The 18,326-nt window shown below is 59.2% G+C and overlaps 1 protein-coding gene across 1 annotated transcript in view; it reads left to right on the top strand.

Annotated features, from left to right (window-relative positions):
* The first annotated feature begins 2,191 nt into the window (after nucleotides 1-2,191).
* The window catches only part of plcl1 (phospholipase C like 1), a 30,092-nt gene continuing 13,957 nt past the window's right edge, over nucleotides 2,192-18,326 (top strand). Inside the window, exon 1 of the mRNA XM_088930782.1 lies at nucleotides 2,192-3,015. Within this exon, the coding sequence (XP_088786908.1) occupies nucleotides 2,812-3,015 (204 nt within the window). The 5' untranslated portion in view covers nucleotides 2,192-2,811. The remainder of the gene's footprint in view (nucleotides 3,016-18,326) is intronic.

Raw genomic sequence — 18,326 nt, 5'->3', positions numbered from 1 at the left:
TGCATAAAAAAGTCTGTTTTCACAAAAACGGTGCCAACTCAAAGCACGCCGTCTCCTTAACCCTCGCTCACGAGCGGGTCTGAGTGAGATCGGCTCCCCGAGGCGGTTCCCCCGGTGGACACGGGGGGGCGGCGCTGAGCCCAGTGCGCCGGTGCCGGTGCCGGCTTCCAGCATGTCCCACCAAGCTCCCAAGGCCCACAGAAGGCCCCCCGCCTCTGTCCCCTCTATCTAATCTAAACATTCGGCTCAGCCCTCTGGTGGGCAAGCCGCTCGACAAACAGCTGTGTAGCGGGTTGTGTGTTTGCGGTCTGTCGCTCTTGGCCAAGGGGTCAGGATATGTCTGGCCTCGACCTCGCCCCCAGGTGGCGTAAACGTGAAACAGCTCTAACAGGACCGCGAGCAGGCCGCGCGGACCGATGACCTGGCAGTAGTGGGGACGAGACAGTGGGCACTTTCCCAGACTGGCAAGGAAAACGCTCCCCCGGGAGCCGGGCTCTCTGCTCTGGCTTCAGCCACGTGTCCGCAGACATCCCAGTTTAAGAACAAAACAGGCTCAAGTTCTCTTTCTCATTCGTAGCCAGCGGCTATATCACCTGGCAGCCCCACTGCAGCTCAGCAGGTGTGAGCCTGGTCAGCACCTGGATGGGAGACCTCCTGGGAAAAACTGAGGCTGCTGCTGGAAGAGGTGTTAGTGGGGCCAGCAGGGGGCGCTCACCCTGCGGTCTGTGTGGGTCCTAATGCCCCAGTATAGTGACGGGGACACTATACTGTAAAAAGGCGCCGTCCTTCAGATGAGACGTAAAACCGAGGTCCTGACTCTCTGTGGTCATTAAAAATCCCAGGGCGTTTCTCGAGAAGAGTAGGGGTGTCACCCCGGTGTCCTGGCCAAATTTCCCATTGGCCCTTACCCATCATGGCCTCCTAATAATCCCCATCTATGAATTGGCTTCATTACTCTGCTCTCCTCCCCACTGAGAGCTGGTGTGTGTGAGAGGAGTAAAGAGCTTTGAGTGGAGTGTCCAGAAAAGCGCTATACAAGTGTAAGGAATAATAATAATAGTGATATGCCTGTGGCCAAAGTCTTGCTCAGCAGTTGATTCTCTTGCTCGTGTTCATGTGTATGGGGTTTTCTTTGTGTTGTCTGCTGCTGTAAATAATAAAGACACACTCTCTCCCTGGTGATAATAAAGACTCCCTCTCTCTCCCCCTGGGGAACTGAATATCTTCCGTCCTAAACAAGCCAGACCAGGGACCCGATCCAAACAAAGCGTCCCCAGGGGGCCGCACGTCACAGCGACACAGCACACGAGTGGAAAATAACGCAGAAGGCGCGTTGAAAACACGACACGGGGGGCGCGTCTTTACGCAGAGGGTGGTGGGAGTGGGGAACAAGCTATACTCTGCCATGCTGTTGAAGCCGATACCCTGGCTTCTCTCAAGACACGGCTGGAGGAGACTCTGGGAGCAATCAGCGAGAAATTACTATTTGGATAAAAAAAGAGAGCGTGGAAGTGAGCATGGGTAAAAAAAAAAAATGAAATGAAAAAATTAGATAGGGTTTTGCCAAAAAAAAAAAGTTTATACGCAGTGATAGCCTCAAAGCTGGGAATCCAGTCGTTTTTAATCGGCTCCCGGCCCGCCTGTTTGAAGAAGCCGCATCAGCAGCGCCCCGGGCTCGGGACTGTCCGGTTAGCCGCTGTCCCGCGCTCCCCTTGCCCTGGGAACGCTGGAATGCTGGAAGGTCTCGCGCCCCGCCCCTCTCCGAGATCGTCTCTTTCCCAGATCGTGCCTGCCCCGGGACGCCTGGAACCCCCCCCTCGCGCTATTATCCCCCTCCCACGCGCCGCTCTGATCCTCCCCTTCTGGGTCAGTTGAGCTGGGAACGATTCCAAGAACGTGAGGCATTCCAGAACCTTTCGGCCAGCGAGGTCCCGTCCCCGCCCCCTGCCCGAGCGCGATTGGTCGGGGGAGAAGCCCCCACGGGGACGTCGGCAGCCCCGCTTCGGTAGCCGATTGGTCGGAGGAGGCGTCAATAGCGAGGAGTGGGCGGGGCGGAGGAGGTGGAGGCGGGGCGGAGGATGCGGGGGGGGGGGGGGGGTGGCGCTGGCGGAGATGTTCCTCATTCTTGTCAGAAGCGGCTGGACTCGGGCTGGTTCCTCGCAGCTTGCGCTCCGGGTGCTTCTCCTTCTGTGCGAAGGGCAGTGGCGGCAGGGAGGGGGAAAAAAAGCAGCTGATCTCTTTCTCCCGGCCCGCCGGGATACGCAGCGCGGTGCCGCGTCTGTGAGCTGCCAGCCCGGACGGAGTGACAGCTGACGGGGCTCGGGTTGGGGTTACGGGACACAGGGGGACGGGACCCCCCGCCACCCCTCTCCTGCCGGGGTGATGGCGCGGCGCGCCCCGCTCGCTACTTTCCCGGTGTCTCCTGCAGCAGGCACGGCCGAGCCGAGCCGGCGGGAGAAGACTTGTTGATCACCTCGCCGCGCCTGGACGCGACACAGCTGGAGCCGCGCGTCTGACGGATCAGCACCGAAACCCCGAGAGCCGGCGCGCCGCCCGTCGCCCCGGCTGGAAAACTTCGGACCCCCCCCCCCGGGTGTTGGGGTTCGGCGGCGGCGGGGGCCCGGAGCCGCACCAGGCAGCGCCCCGGAAGGCTTTTTAAAGAAACTTTAAAAAACAAAGAAACCCGAGGCTGCAGAATGACACGCTAGCGAGCAGCCAAGCAGGACGACCATTCAGACGGCTCTCGGCCGGAGGGCATGCCCCGTCCGGAGAGTCTGTAGGCAGCGGCGCCCCTGATCGGTTTCGGCTGCCATGTCGGAGCGGGAGCGCCCGGGCACGGCGGACGGGCTGTGCGGGGACGGGCTGCCGGCCGAGCCCCCGCCGGCGAGGGCGCAGCGGGCCGGGCGGCGGAGCGGCGTGGCTGTCCACCTGCCCGAGCGGGGCGGCCCGGCGGACCCCGAGACGGCGCGGTTGGAGGCGGCGAAGGCGGCTCCCCGGCGCAGCAGCATCATCAAGGTAAGGAGCCGCCGCCGGCGGGCCGGGCCGGGCTGGGCTGGGCTGCGGGGACCCGGGTCCCCGGGCGTCGCTCGAGCCCGAGGCGTCAAGGCAGTCTGAGGAGCGGCGGAGGGGATCTGGGGTCACAGGGTGTAGTTTACTGGGGGAGACGGTGCACATGGTGCCGGCGCCTCCGCTGCCTTTAGCCAAGACAGGAGCACAGTCTGGGCGAGGCGGCCGGGACAGGCGGGGCCGCTGAGGTGCACGGGTGGGGCAGGTGGCGGGCAGGCAGGCAGGTGGGGCAGCTCCAGTGCGCGTGAGGGGGGCTCCGCTGGCGCCGTTGTTGTGCGCGGCTCTGTGTGCGCTGTCGGCGCGACGGACAGCAGGCACAGCCATGCCTCCTCTAAGCGTGAAGGTGTCCTGGAAGCTGGGCTAGTGCTGACGGAAAGCCCCCTGCCCCAGGACCCCAGAGGGGCAGTGACACACGAGCCCCCTGGGGCAGAGCACACGCCCCTGTGGAGGCCTGAGGCAGAGGCCCAGAAACCCTGAGCACCCCTGCTCCAAACCCACGTGTGGCGAGCTGGGGGTACCCCTGTTGTGAGCCCCTGGCGGGGTGCTGGGCTCCTCTCCCCTCTGTGTGAGGGAGTGCGTGCGTGTGTGTGTATCTGTGCATGTGTAAGGGAGTGTGTGTGCGTGTATCTGTGCGTTTGTGTGCGGGTGTGTAAGGGAGTGTGTGTGCGTGTATCTGTGCGTTTGTGTGCGGGTGTGTAAGGGAGTGTGTGTGCGTGTATCTGCGGGTGTGTAAGGGAGTGTGTGTGCGTGTATCTGTGCGCTTGTGTGCGGGTGTGTAAGGGAGTGTGTGTGCGTGTATCTGTGCGTTTGTGTGCCGGTGTGTAAGGGAGTGTGTGTGCGTGTATCTGTGCGCGTGTGTGCGGGTGTGTAAGGGAGTGTGGGTGCGTGTATCTGTGCGCGTGTGCAGATGTTGGCTGCGGTGTGATCGGAGGCTTCAGAGTGTTTTGGGGGGATTGGGAAGATGCACAGGGGGGCCGTGGGGCTGCAGTCAGACCCCACCCCTGTCCTGAGGACCCCGCTGCTGTCAGACGTGGGGGGTCCAGCAGGTGTAACGGGGGGGGGTATCACCAGGGTGGTCCCAGCGCCGCGGCAGTGATGCCTCTCTCTGCCAGGCTCCCCTCTGAGCCCAGGCTTCCTGGGGGCGGCGAGAGAGAGATCTGTCCGGCCGAGAGCTTTATCTCCTTTGCACAGGATGGGAAATGTCAGAGATGCTTATCTCCGCGCAGAGACGGGGACAGTGCTCAGCCGTGGAGGCGTGGCTGCTGGCTCACGGTTTCCACGGTCAGCGTGTGTGTGTGTGTGTGTGTGTGTGTGTGTGTGTCTTGCCCCGTCACTGTGCTTCTGATCTCTGTGTCAAGGCCGGTATCGGCCCAGCGCTGCAGGCCCGTCTCTGTCTCTGCCCGCAGGCGTTTGTTTACTGGTATCCTGCTCTCACAGCGGGCTCTGGAGGGCGGCCAAGAGCAGGGACAGTCGCCGTGTTCCTGTCGGTCCCTGCGTCACGCTCCGCGGCCGGAAGGGGGGAGGGGGCATGGGAATGAGCACTGCTGAGGTACTGGTCCCAGTGCAGCCCAGTGAAACCAGCTGCTGCGGGGGAGGCGTTGCTCGGGGACGGGGAGAGAGAGGAGGGCCAGACAGGAGCAGTATATGGGCCGCTGTGGAGAAGTCAGGGACAGGACCTCCAGCCTCCACAAGGCCCCGCTGAGCCCGGAGCAGAGCCCCCTCAGCCAGCTGGTCCTGAAGCTCGCTGACACCACCCAGCCTCAGGACAGCACGGCTACAACAACACGGATCAAAGTCAACCAATTCGCACAGCTCCAAGGTCAACCCAACAGCACAGCTCAACTGGGACACACACAACCATGACGCAAACTGGCCATGCTGCCCTCAGTGCCGTCCTGTATCAGTGGTGCCCTCAGTGCTGTCCTGTATCAGTGTCCTGGTGCCCTCAGTGCTGTTCTGTATCAGTGGTGCCCTCAGTGCCGTCCTGTATCAGTGGTCCCCTCAGTGCTGTCCTGTATCAGTGCCCTGGTGCCCTCAGTGCCGTTCTGTATCAGTGGTGCCCTCAGTGCCGTCCTGTATCAGTGGTGCCCTCAGTGCCGTTCTGTATCAGTGGTGCCCTCAGTGCCGTCCTGTATCAGTGGTGCCCTCAGTGCCGTTCTGTATCAGTGGTGCCCTCAGTGCCGTCCTGTATCAGTGGTGCCCTCAGTGCTGTTCTGTATCAGTGGTGCCCTCAGTGCTGTTCTGTATCAGTGGTGCCCTCAGTGCCGTTCTGTATCAGTGGTGCCCTCAGTGCCGTCCTGTATCAGTGGTGCCCTCAGTGCTGTTCTGTATCAGTGGTGCCCTCAGTGCCGTCCTGTATCAGTGGTGCCCTCAGTGCTGTCCTGTATCAGTGTCCTGGTGCCCTCAGTGCTGTCCTGTATCAGTGATGCTGGACCGAAGTGTGTTCAGCAGCCCGGAGTGAGAGAGCTTGTCCCCGGAGTGTCCAGTAGCCCAGAGTGAGAAGGCTTGGCCCTTGTGTGTCCAGTAGCCCGGGGTGAGAGGGTTGGGCCCCGGTGTGTTCAGCAGCCCAGTGTGAGAGGACTCAGCGGGTGTGTTCAGTGCAGTTCTGAAGAGTGGCAGGCTGTGAGGTAGAGTCTAATGATCCTGCATGAAAGCGAGATTTTGATGCCGATAGCATACACCATGGCAACGCGTGTGCCCGTCTCTGAGCCAGGCTGCGGAGACAGAGAGGTCGCCGTGTGGGAGGCTGGGGTACCCTTGGCTGAGATTCGAGATTAGGCCTGGTAATGATATTGCCTTTTTCCTGAGAGCCTCACATGAATGCCAGAGGCAGATGTCCTTGAGGAACTGTGGTCAATTAAGGTAAGAACAGACAGCGAACACAAGGACCTGTCTCCACCTCTCTCTCACTCTCTCACAGGGAGGGAGGTGAGGGGTTTGTAACTGCAGTGGTAATGGAAGCAGGCAGTGCTGGGGAGAGAACTGAGCGGTACTGGGAGGAGAGCACTGGGCAGTGCTGGGCAGTGCTGGGGAGAGAACTGAGCGGTACTGGGAGGAGAGCACTGGGCAGTGCTGGGCAGTGCTGGGGAGAGAACTGAGCAGTACTGGGAGGAGAGCACTGGGTGGTGCTGGGCAGTGCTGGGGAGAGAGCTGGGGAGAGCACTGGGCAGTGCTGGGGAGAGAACTGAGCGGTACTGGGAGGAGAGCATTGGGCGGTGCTGGGCAGTGCTGGGGAGAGAACTGAGCGGTACTGGGAGGAGAGCACTGGGCGGTGCTGGGCAGTGCTGGGGAGAGAACTGGGGAGAGCACTGGGCAGTGCTGGGGAGAGAGCTGGGGAGAGCACTGCGCAGTGCTGGGGAGAGAACTGAGCGGTACTGGGAGGAGAACACTGGGCGGTGCTGGGCAGTGCTGGGGAGAGAACTGGGAAGAGCACTGGGCAGTGCTGGGGAGAGAGCTGGGGAGAGCACTGGGCGGTGCTGGGGAGAGATCTTGGCAGTGCAGGCTCTGCAGGCTGGTGGCTGCAGGTCCTGTGCCGCAGGGTGGGTTAGGGTTAAGGCACGCGGGCACGGCGCTGGCCCCCTGGCTGGGCTGCGCCGGAGCAGCGGGAGACTGCTGTCCGTGGAGTAGAGTCTTGGATCAAGCCTCGCTAATGAGATCAGTGTTTAATCGCCTCTGCTGTCCCTAAGCTCTGTTACCGGGCTTCTCTGCAGATCAGGAGGCGAGAGAGTGGGTGTGGGGGCTGTCCCGAGACCCCAGGGAGAAAGAGGGGTGGTGGAGAGCGAGGGGGAGACAGGGGAGGAGGGGTGCGAGAGAGAGGCGAGAGCGTGCAGGGGTGTGTGCGAGAGAGAGAGAGAGGCAGAACCCCCATGCACGTTTTATCAGATAGGAGGCGGAATAGTTTCCGTCTCTGCCTCCATTCTGCTGCTTGTAGCTGGGGGCCTGGATTTAACCCTCACTGCCCCGGCCTGCCAGCCCGCCCCCAGGCTCTGCAGTGGTGCACGTCACCCCAGGGCAATCTGCTTCACATCCCCGCGCTACAGCTAGAGTCACAGCTGGAGGTTAAAGGGGTCAGCGGTGTCACCCCAGGGCAGCATGTTCCAGCACCGCGGTCACGCCTGGAAATCAAAAGGATAGAAAAAATGCACTTAGGATTGAAAATAGGAGTCTCTCTTTTTTTACACACAGAGTAGCGGGGGACTGGAACAACGGCACCGAACGGAACGTTGGGATTGATTTCTAGAGGAATGGGCCTGTGTACAGGCTCGTGCTCTTGAATACCAACGGATTCAACAGCTTCGTAACTACAAAGCTCTGTGTCATTCCCGGAAGGGTAATAACTGGACAGTACTGTCCCATACCCCTCAGCCCACCCTGCTGCCTCAAGGCTGCCCCCTGCTGGCTGCACAGTAGGAGGAGACAGGCCTGGGGCCTGAGCTAAACCATCCAGTTATCCGTCTGTTGATTTTAGATGCTGTCAGTGTTTATCAGTTCCTTGTTGCTTGGCCTGTTGTGTAGCTAGCTCTTGTTATTTACGAGGGGTGTGGTGAGTTTTGGAAGTTCTGTGTCAAAAAAGGAAGCGATTTCCACAGTAACAAAGAACCCTTTGGACTGAACTGAGAGAGGGACACACACACACACACACACACACACACACACACGTGCTCTCGTGCTCTCGTCGGCACACGGAAACCTTTCCGCAGGAGCATCCCGCTGAGCGCCCCGCACGATGACGCAAACGACCTTGGCATCTTATTCATATGCAAACAAGGCGTAATTAAAATAATTAGCGGTTCTTTAGTGTCAGATGTTCCTTGGCGCAGCATGTGTGCGGTGGAGCGTGCTGCTGGGATCAGCTCACGATTAGGGGGCTATTCATCTGATCTGAGCCACGCCGTCTTATGCACTCTGCTGCGGCCAGCCTGATGCACACACACACACACGCACAAGCATGTGCACGCACACACAAACACGTGCACGCACACACAGCTGCCACAGCACAGCAGGAGCTGACAACACTAGACCTTGGTAGAAACAGTGCAGGCTGGGTCTGGCTTCCACAGCATGGCATGTTCCACGCTCCCACCACCCTTTGTGTAAAGGAGCGCTTCCTGTTCCCGGGCACGCCTGCACTGCCCCCTTTTGTTTTGCTGTCGTTCCTGAAGACGCCAGCTGGGCAGACTTGTCAGTGCCTGTAAGGAGTTTGGAGTTTGTGTACTTGTATCAGAGTCTTCCCTGGTCGTGATTGAACAGGTTCAGCTCCTGCAGCATGTGCCTTTCTGTTTCTCTGTGAAGAGGGTGTCTGATGGTATCACTCCTTCAGGCCCGCTGTCTCCCTCCCTGGGGCTGAGAGCTGAGTGCCGCTCGCTCGGTCCACAGACACTTGGGCTCGGCACTGTGCCACCCGGGTCTCCGAGAGGGACTGGCAGAGACTAGGCAGCGCTGGGCATTGCTGTTTCACACCAGAGCAGTCCAGAAGAGTCTCGCACAGTCATGCCAGGAGAGTGCAGACTTCTCTGTTCCTTCTTCCTCTCTCTCCTCTTTCTCCCACTCCCTCTCTCCTCTGCCTCTCCTATCCCCTGGTAACAGTCTTTTCCAGTGGAGGCTGACTGTGCCCCTATTATGCAGCCTATTGACTTTAGACTAGGTTAGCTGGGTAATCGAATCAAGACAGCACGCACGTCACACAGGAGCTAATAATTGTATTATACCTGCTCGATAAGATGCGTCTTTCAAACAAGACATTGCCTGAAAGGCCAAGGGTTTGTCTTTTTTTGTGTAAAGGCTTTGTAAATTCCCCCTCCCCCCCCCCAGATCTATGTAGAAGTAAATCCAATTGAACAGCCCAGTAAAAGACAAAAGACTAATTGACCCGTCTGTTCTTCCAAGAGAGAGAAATCCACCGACTCTCCAGGGCAGACCAGTGAGACTCCCCCACCCCACTGTCTGCACCCCACATCCCCGGCTCAGTGGCTGCACGGCTGAGCTGAGACCCACACGTTCTCTGCGATCTCCTCTCTCGCTGTTGCCAATGGCACCAATGGCCAACATTGTAGGCCCGTCTTCGTGCCCGGGGCGGAAAGGTCTCGGGCCCTTGGGGTATCATAGCTGCAGGCCGGCACTAAAGCAGAGCGTAGGGTGTCTGAACACGGTTCCTCCTCCTTGATGTCGTCTGCTGCGTCTCCTTCCTTTTAGGAGCCCAATTCATTGATTGATTGTCTGACCCATCAGGCCGAGAGCCTTGTCGAAACCCAGTCCCAGCTCGGCTTAGCCTGGCTGTGTCCGACAGATGTCCGATATCAAAGACCTTGGCGCCGAGTTGGGTTAAAATCTATGACCCCACCCGATCAATAATTCCAACACCAACACCTGCTGTTGGGCACCTGCCTGTGCGGAGTTTCCTCCGGCGTTTCGCAGAGTTTTCCTCAGGGTGCTCCCGAGACCAGCGGGATGTTCTGTGTGGAGTTTGCACGGTCTTCCCATGTTTCTCGAGGACGCACCCGAAGCCGGCCGGCCGGGGTTGACTGTCCTATTCCCAATGGCTGTCTGCTGGATTGGTGACGCATCCAGGGAAAAGCAGTAACTGCTCCTGTCCTGCCTCGCTCCCTGTGTCCCTGGGATGGGCTCTGTTGTGCGGCAGCCCTGGCTGAGATATACAGTATTGTGATGATTCTCGGGCTGGGCAGACCACAGGTCTTGGAGCTCAGGTTAACCTTAAACCGGCACGTTCTGCAGGCGTGGAGCCGTTTCACTCGGACCAGTCAGGTGGGAGACGACTGGCCGAGCACCTTAGACGTCTCCCGGGGTGAGAGTCGCGCCCCAGCAGCTGTGGTTTGAGAACCACTCGTGCCCTCGCTGGAACAGTCGACTGAGGGGATGAAAGCTCACCTGCGGTCCGGGGCTGGGCTGGGCTCTCCAGGACCCAGTGCGTCGGAGCCAGCTGGGGCTGTGCCAGGGGACGCGCGTCGCAGTAGCACCGGTGCAGACTGCTCTCCGCGGAACAGTGGAGGAGTGTGTGCGCGTGTGGTATGGAGCGAGAAGGCGTCTGCGATGTCTTCCTTGAAGAATCGGGCTGACCTGTACGGCAGCGAAGGTCCCGCGGTCAGCTCTGCGGAGGTCCGGTGGCGGGGCTTGGACCGACCCTCTCGGGCACTCCGCGGAGAGGACTGACCTCTGACTGACTGACTGACCGGAGACTGTCTGGCCTGAGTGTCCGACTGGCCTCCTGACCTCTCTGACTTCTTCCCCTCCCTCTCTATCCCTCTCTTTCCCCCTCTCCCTGGAGCGCTGCAGACACGTTATTGGCATGAGGTGATGAGTCTTGCCCAAGTTACAGCCTGTACCCAAACAGAGTAAACACTCTCCTGGCAGTGCGCCTCAGGCCCTGGGGCAGGACACCACCGGGCTCGCTCTCAGAATCGGGGGTCCCCTCTCTCACGCCTCGCTTTCAACCTGCCAGACCGAGGAAGGGCCCCAGGTGACGCCCGTTGTCAGGTTCAGTTTCGGCGATCAGGACGAGGAGATAGTGTTGCTAACAGCAGGACAGTCCCAACAATGAAGCGTGCTCATCTGGGAGGCTCGGTGTCTGTTCCTCACACACTGGGCTGCAGCTCTGAGTTCCCTCCCCCCTCTCTCCCAGCAGCGTTGGACGCTGGCCTGATGCTGGCTGGTGTGGGAATTCTGGGGTTAGATTTGTTATTTTGATGAAGAATGTTTGTCTAATCCCGAAGTCTTTCTTGCAGTGTAGCATAAAATGCATCTGTGTCTCTGCTTCTCCCTGCTTGGAGCACAGCCTGTCCCCTCTGCACAGTCAGGCCTGTCTGTATTGCCTGGTTTCGGTGTCCAGGCAGCGGTCACCCTGCCTGTCCTCTCTGCACAGTCAGGTCTGTCTGTGTTGCCTGGTTTCGGTGTCCAGGCAGCGGTCACCCTGCCTGTCCTCTCTGCACAGTCAGGTCTGTCTGTGTTGCCTGGTTTCGGTGTCCAGGCAGCGGTCACCGAGCCTGTCCTCTCTGGACAGCCGGGTCTCCCCATGTTGCCTAGTGTCGAGAGCCTAGGCCTGTCTACAGTCCCTGAGCCAGTACTTCGTCAGGGTCTGATGTCTCTCACCCTAGGCAGATACCTGGCTTGTGCGTATTGTTCCAGTTTGTGTTGTTTGCGTGAGGTCGTGTTGAGTGGCTGGCTGCAGTCATGGTGCTGGAGCAGTGCTGTCCTGAGGCTGGCTGGTGTCAGTGGGGCTCTGCGGCTGAGGGGGCTCCACAGCAGGGCCTTGTGGGGGTCAGAGGTCGGGTCACTGCCTTTTAGGCGTCGCCAATATTGCACTGCCCTCTTCTGTATAATAATGAGCAGGGGGCATCAGCCTAGCTCAGCCCTGCAATCCCTGCTTGACGTTTCACACTGAAGACATCTCTCTGAGCCCAGATTCTCCCGAGACTGCTCCTGCGATTGGGCTCGGCTCCAGTTCTTTCGCTCTGCCCCTGCTGATCGCTCCTCCGAATGTGGTCAGTTTTATTTCTCTCTTGTTATGTTGCCCTTGGAGATCAACATGAAAAATGCAGGAAATGGAGCCTGCTGGGCAATTTTGCCTTTAGCTTTAAACTGCGGTTCCGAACCTTGACGGAACCCTGGGCTCCCCCAGGTCCTGCTGTCCAGCCACAGTCTGTCGAGACGTCCAGCGCAGCTGACAGCGCTGCGTGTGCGTGCGCGAGCGCGCGTGTCAGCGCTAACAATGTGCTCCGTTGTCCCTTGTCGGCATGGCTCTGGTTTCCACGGTGATACTGCGGTGTCGCCTTTCTGCTTCGGGGCGCCCCCGCATCCCGGATTGAAATTCAGGCTCCCCTGTCGCTGCGGCGGGGAGACTGGCACGCCGCCTTTGCGAGCTCTCCAGGACCCCCGGAAGACCGCTCTCCGGGGCCGGAAGTGTCACTCTTCCTGCTCGGGGGGGCGGCTCTCTGCCCCGGGCATCGGACCAAGGAGAATCACATGCCACGCCCGCTCACTGCCAGGAGTCGGGGAGCGCCAGGCACGCCGGGCGCCGGCGCTGGGGCGGGCATGGTGGGGTCGCACTGTAAGGAAGCACAGAGGGGTGCAGAAGAGCTGCTGCGCTGCAGTCTGCCCAGACAAGGGCAGCCGGCTGCATTCTGCAGCTTAAAGCAACGTCCTGCACCGCCAGGCTGGAGGACTGAGCCTTCCCCCGTCTCTCTGCACTGACAAGACTGGGAAGATACAGGCGTCCAAAGGCACTGAGCAAGTGGAAACGACATGGAAGAGCCCGAGGCAAGGAATTCTCTTTACACAGGGAATTCGGCGAGTGTGGAGCGAGCTGCCCGGCCCCGTTGTCGATGCGGATACCCTGGCCGCCGGATGAGATTCTCGGGGCAGGGGCCGACTGTTCCTGGGAGAGGATGAGATGGCATGTGGTGACCCGCCCCTCGACCCTGGCAGACTCTCGAGTGCAGGAGAATGTGCTTGGCTTGGCAGTGAGAACACGTGGGCATGTACTGAACACCAGTACTGGCAGTGGGACTACCTGAGCATGTACTGAATGCCTGGCAGTGAGAATACCTGAACATGTACCGAACACCTGGCAGTGGGACTACCTGAGCATGTACTGAACACCAGTACTGGCAGTGGGACTACCTGAGCATGTACTGAACACCAGTACTGGCAGTGGGAATACCTGAGCATGTACTGAACACCAGTACTGGCAGTGCGAATACCTGAACATGTACTGGCAGTGCAAATACCTGAGCATGTACTGAACACCTGGCAGTGGGAACACCTGAGCCACTACACAACAGACAAGGGAGAGTGAGACAGTGCTTCTCTAGGTGAATTAAGGTGGAACTTCAGGGAGTCCGGACAGTACAAGCCAACAGTGGAATTTAGCAGGACTCCTCGTCTTGCAAACAGAGCCCTGGGTCCTTTAATAACCCAGTAGTCTGAAGGGTGGCGCCTCATACAGCGCTAAGGCGGTGCTCAGAGTTCACAGCAGAGGCACAGGAAGAGAGGCAAGGAGGCAGTGCAGTTTAAGACCCGTGCAGCTCTGTATTTGTGTGTGTGGACTCCACGCAATGTGGGAATATAAACACTTCCTGGCTGTTTAGCATTCCCACGATGCTTCTTGTGCTCCCTGGTGTTTGCCACTGGGAAGGCACATCCTTCTGGAGGCTGTAATTTCGTATATTGGTGCAGTGTCTGTGGGAGAGGCTGGCCGTTCCAGGCAAGGCCTTGCACAGGCTGAGCACTGAGCACTACAGCTCATCTCTCAGGGGAGGGGCTGGGCTGTGATGGGGGCTCACACAAGTTACATAAGCAAATTAAATTATGTAATACTACGCATATTTTAAAGACACAAAACAAAAGCCTTGCAGCTGTTACCTCTTTCTCTCTCCCAGTGCCTGAGCTCTAACCACTAGCCCACACTGCCCCCTCTCTCTCTCTCCCAGTGCCTCAGCTCTAACCACTAGCCCACACTGCCTCCCCCTCTCTCTCCCAGTGTCTCAGCTCTAACCACTAGCCCACACTGCCTCCCTCTCTCTCCCAGTGCCTCAGCTCTAACCACTAGCCCACACTGCCTCCCTCTCTCTCTCCCAGTGCCTCAGCTCTAACCACTAGCCCACACTGACTCCCTCTCTCTCTCTCCCAGTGCCTCAGCTCTAACCACTAGCCCACACTGCCTCCCTCTCTCTCTCCCAGTGCCTCAGCTCTAACCACTAGCCCACACTGCCCCCTCTCTCTCTCTCCCAGTGCCTCAGCTCTAACCACTAGCCCACACTGCCTCCCTCTCTCTCTCCCAGTGCCTCAGCTCTAACCACTAGCCCACACTGCCTCCCTCTCTCTCTCCCAGTGCATCAGCTCTAACCACTAGCCCACACTGCCTCCCTCTCTCTCTCCCAGTACCTCAGCTCTAACCACTAGCCCACACTGCCTCCCTCTCTCTCTCCCAGTGCCTCAGCTCTAACCACTAGCCCACACTGCCTCCCTCTCTCTCTCCCAGTACCTCAGCTCTAACCACTAGCCCACACTGCCTCCCTCTCTCTCTCCCAGTGCCTCAGCTCTAACCACTAGCCCACACTGCCTCCCTCTCTCTCTCCCAGTGCCTCAGCTCTAACCACTAGCCCACACTGCCTCCCTCTCTCTCTCCCAGTGCCTCAGCTCTAACCACCACCCCACACTGCCTCTCTCTCCCCTCCTCAGCTGTTGGCTGGGGGTCTCTGTGCACGCGTGTGTGAGTGTGAGCACTCTCCGTTACAGGGCAGATCTGAGCTGCGGCCGTGACCCAGATACGCAGGCCGGGACGCTCCAGCCTGAGCCATGTGCTCTCCATCTTCATTTCATGCCATCGGCATCAGAACTGCCCCCCCCCCCCGTCTCTGTGCTTCCTTCTTGCTCTCTAGATGTGTGTGTGTGAGAGTGGGGGGGTGGATGAAAATATTTTCACCTGCACCTGCAGCCCAGTGAAGGCGTAATTAACGCCTCTGAGCAGGGTCTCTAACTGGGCGCTGTCTGCCAAGACTGCGGAGGGGAGAGGTGGTTCTCGGGGCGGTGTAGAGGTGGCAGGAGCTGGGTCCCGCAGCGCGCCAGCGGTGCTGCCCACTCCACGCCCGCGGCTCGCGCTGCCCCATGTATCGCTGAGCCCGTTTCACCGCAGGGCCGTTCTCCTCGCCCGCGTGGCCTTCTGCCAGCAATTTCACAGTTTCGTCCCGGCCTTTGAAAGAATTATTTTTTTGGTTATTACGTTTATTAGGGTTAATGAATGTAGGCAGGAGCGGTGTCCCCGGACCCGTGTCCCGGGCAGCGCTGGGCATGTCCCCGGACCCTTGTCCCGGGCAGCGCTGGGCATGTCCCCGGACCCGTGTCCAGGGCAGCGCTGGGCATGTCCCCGGACCCGTGTCCCGGGCAGCGCTGGGCATGTCCCCGGACCCGTGTCCCGGGCAGCGCTGGGCATGTCCCCGGACCCGTGTCCAGGGCAGCGCTGGGCATGTCCCCGGACCCGTGTCCCGGGCAGCGCTGGGCATGTCCCCGGACCCGTGTCCCGGGCAGGCTGCTGAGATCCTCTCCTGGGAGCTGGTGTCCCCAGAACTGAAAGGAAAAAGCCCGTCAGTCTGCATCTGACTGACGACTCACCTCTTCGGACTTCGGCCCGAGGAACGTCACCCAGAGTGCCAGGCGCCCCCAGTGGCCGCCCGTGAGCTGTCGGGTCTGACTTGAAAGCAGCGGCAGGTGTGTGGAAGGTTGTTTATGCAACGGTTGATTTCCTGACTCCTGGAGCTATTTACTGACTCTGTGTTCCAGATCCCTCTCTAAAATGGTAACACTGGAACTGCAGGCTGCTTCCAGCGAGGGCCTGCCTCAGTGGAGCTGCGTCACGCTCGCAAACGCCCCTGCCCTGCAGGGTAGCTTTTCATCTGGCATGTGTCGTGCCAGTCGGGCCCGTGCGTTGTGCATTTTGTGCAGTGTTTACTTCAGAGCTCCGTCCCCCTGCTCTCGCTCTGCCCCACAGCTCCCAGTGTTCCCAGTACCGCACTGGAGCCCGGGACTGGGAGCTGCCCTGCCCTGTGAGGAGCCAGACTAGTCGGTACCAGAGGCTTGCCGATGTGCGAGTGGCACTACGTGTGCACATGCGTTTACTCACAGGCTGGATTAGAGGTGGTAGGTCTCGGCTTCTGTCCCATGTTTCTCTGTGGTTCAGAACAGCCCACTGGCAGCCGGGCCTGAGCCCAGGACCTGGAGTGCTGTCCAGTCTCCCTCCCTCTCGGACTCTCAGGCCTGGCTCCGGGCCCGGCGGCTCCTCCGCAGCGCGGGAGAAGAAGAACACAGTCCGCAGAGAGATTAAAGGATTAAAGGTGATGCATGCCCTTTTAAGCCAGATCTGTGCATTAAGAGATCGGCTCGGGGGTGCAGACGTTGCCATGGTTTCGCAGCGCCGACCCGAGGTCGGGCCCGAGAGGCCCGGCCCGCGAGGAGCGGTGGTCCGGCTGCAGCTGCCTGCGGACCGCCGGAGAACGGCTGCCCCAGCGCCCACCCCTCGAGGGCCAGGAGCCGGTCAGAGCGCCGGACTGTCACCTCCAGGGATACAGAGGTCCTGCTGCACCCCGACTGCCGTGTCCGACCCGAGAGCGGTGTCAGTCGGCTACGGATCACGTCCTGGGGCAGGTTCCTCGGCGCCGTGCAGCAGGGCAAGACAGTCTGCAGGGAAAGAAAGTCCTGCTTGGAAATGGCTCTCGGATGGGCCTGGTGTCTCACCTTGATTGGCCATCCCGGGAGGGGGGGGCAGTGGCGACAGGTCGTTTTTAAAGACAGGTGTGGTTTAGAAAGCAGAGGTGTGGCCTTCGCCCATGTGTCCACACCTCTTGCAACTTTCCTTTCTCCAGCAGGCCGTTATCGCTGTGGCTGCTGGATCAGCAGACTTACGGACAAGTGCAATGCACCATGACCTCTGTATAATAAAAAGCTGGTACAGCTACAGTACATTACCTTCATAAGACAGGTCTCAGACAAGAGGGGCCATTCGGTTTGATAGTGAGCGGCTATCCCAACATCTCGTCCATCTGTGGCTTGAAAGAAGCCACGATCTCGGCTTCAACAACAGGGCTGAGTAGCCTGTTGCACACCCCCACCACGCTTTGTGTAAAGAAGCACCTCCGGTTTTTAGTTTTAAATGCTCTGTTATTTCCACTTGTGTCCTGTGATTCATGTTTCTATAATGCATCTTCTTCAATCTAATGCAACATACGTACAGTATATATAATAAAACACCAATGCGTACATAAGAAGTTGGAAAGTGTGTCCTTCTCAGCCTGGCGGTGTGTTCATGTGAAAGAGCATTCCTCAATGGTGGCTGTTGTTTTGGATGAGCAGTGATCGGCGCCGATAAAACGGGTCTGGTTACTGCCTCTCCCACCCTGTTCGGAGGATAGTGATGGGGCCTGGCCAGTCTGGGGGCGCAGGGGAGCCCCGCCGGGGGGGGGGCGGACCCAGCTGGAGAGGGTGGGAGCGAGGGGCCGGAGAATGGGGAGGGGTTTGGGTGCAGGGGTTGACTGGGGACACAGCCCCCTCAGTGTACCAGCTGTTGAGTGAGTTTGACGTCAGGGTGGAGAATGTTTCTTCTGAGCCCGAACGGAGGAGGAGTGGGGGGGCTCTGTGTGCTCTGGAGCTCCTGGCACACCACGTGACCCCTCAACAGATGTTTTTCCAAGCGGTTTTATTTTTTTGGAAGGTGGGGGGGGGGGGGGAGGGAGGCAAGGGGTTGTTTTGTTTCTGCTGGTTTCATTCAGACGTGCAAAGACAGGCCGCGGCCCCAACAAGGAGAGTCCCGATAGCCATCGGGGAGAGTCGATGCTCGCGGAGAAAGTGTCTGTGGCGCGGCAAGCTGTGGGGGCAGGCGGCTGTGTGCAAGGCAGGAAACATTTAGATTTAATCACCAATGAATAGTTTCCTTGCAGAGCCCAGAGAGCCCCGTGTTGGTAGTGTTTTGAATGGTGTTCGGGGGCTTTTTCGTGCTCCAGCCCGTTAAAAAAACAGAGGACGGGTGGCACTGCTTTACACAAAGTGTGGTGGGAGTGGGGAACAAGCTACCGATGCCAACACCCTGGTCGCTTTCAAGAAATTCCCGGGTCTATTAGCTACAAGCAGCCAGACAAGTTACAGTAGCTGGGGTGAATGGCGTCTTGCTTGGAACCTTTCTCTGCACAAAATAAACCACCGAACAGCCAGAAACAGCACGCCCCCCTCCCTCCTGCGCGCCTGCCGGTTGACTCTGAGGAATGGGGTTGCTGGGGCGTAGAGGGTGGCTGGGACCAGGCTGGGTATCAGTTAGCACCCCTTCCTGGAGAGATTGCAGCGCAGGAGCCTTTTTTGGGAAAATGTGCAATCGCCAGCGTTTTAACAACTCTGATCTTTCAGCATTTCTGATTTTGATGCGATTATGCTACAACGTGTGGGGGAGGGGGAGGGGGAGGGTTAACGGCCCGGGAAAGCCAGAAACTGGGCTGGAACAGAGCCGGCCCTGGGTCACAGGCACAGCAGCTGAAGTTTAATGTGCGGTTACTCTAAAACAGCTTTTGCAAAAAAACGGATGTGTTGCGTGCAGGCAGGGAGAGCTCAGGCTTTGCACGCCAGGCAGGGGCAGCAAGGAAACAGAAGACCCAAGAGTAGCAGGGAGGTCAGCTGGCAAAAAACAAGTCGCAATCAGAAGGAGCCATCAGGCCTGTTTAATAGTTTAATAGTAGCTACTTGACCAGAGGCTCTCTCCTGCAGCTGTT

The sequence above is a fragment of the Atractosteus spatula genome, chromosome 13, assembly GCF_055471065.1.
Source record: "Atractosteus spatula isolate fAtrSpa1 chromosome 13, fAtrSpa1.hap1, whole genome shotgun sequence".
In the NCBI taxonomy this organism is placed as follows: Eukaryota; Metazoa; Chordata; class Actinopteri; order Semionotiformes; family Lepisosteidae; genus Atractosteus; species Atractosteus spatula.
This window is presented reverse-complemented; position numbering and strand designations above follow the sequence as displayed.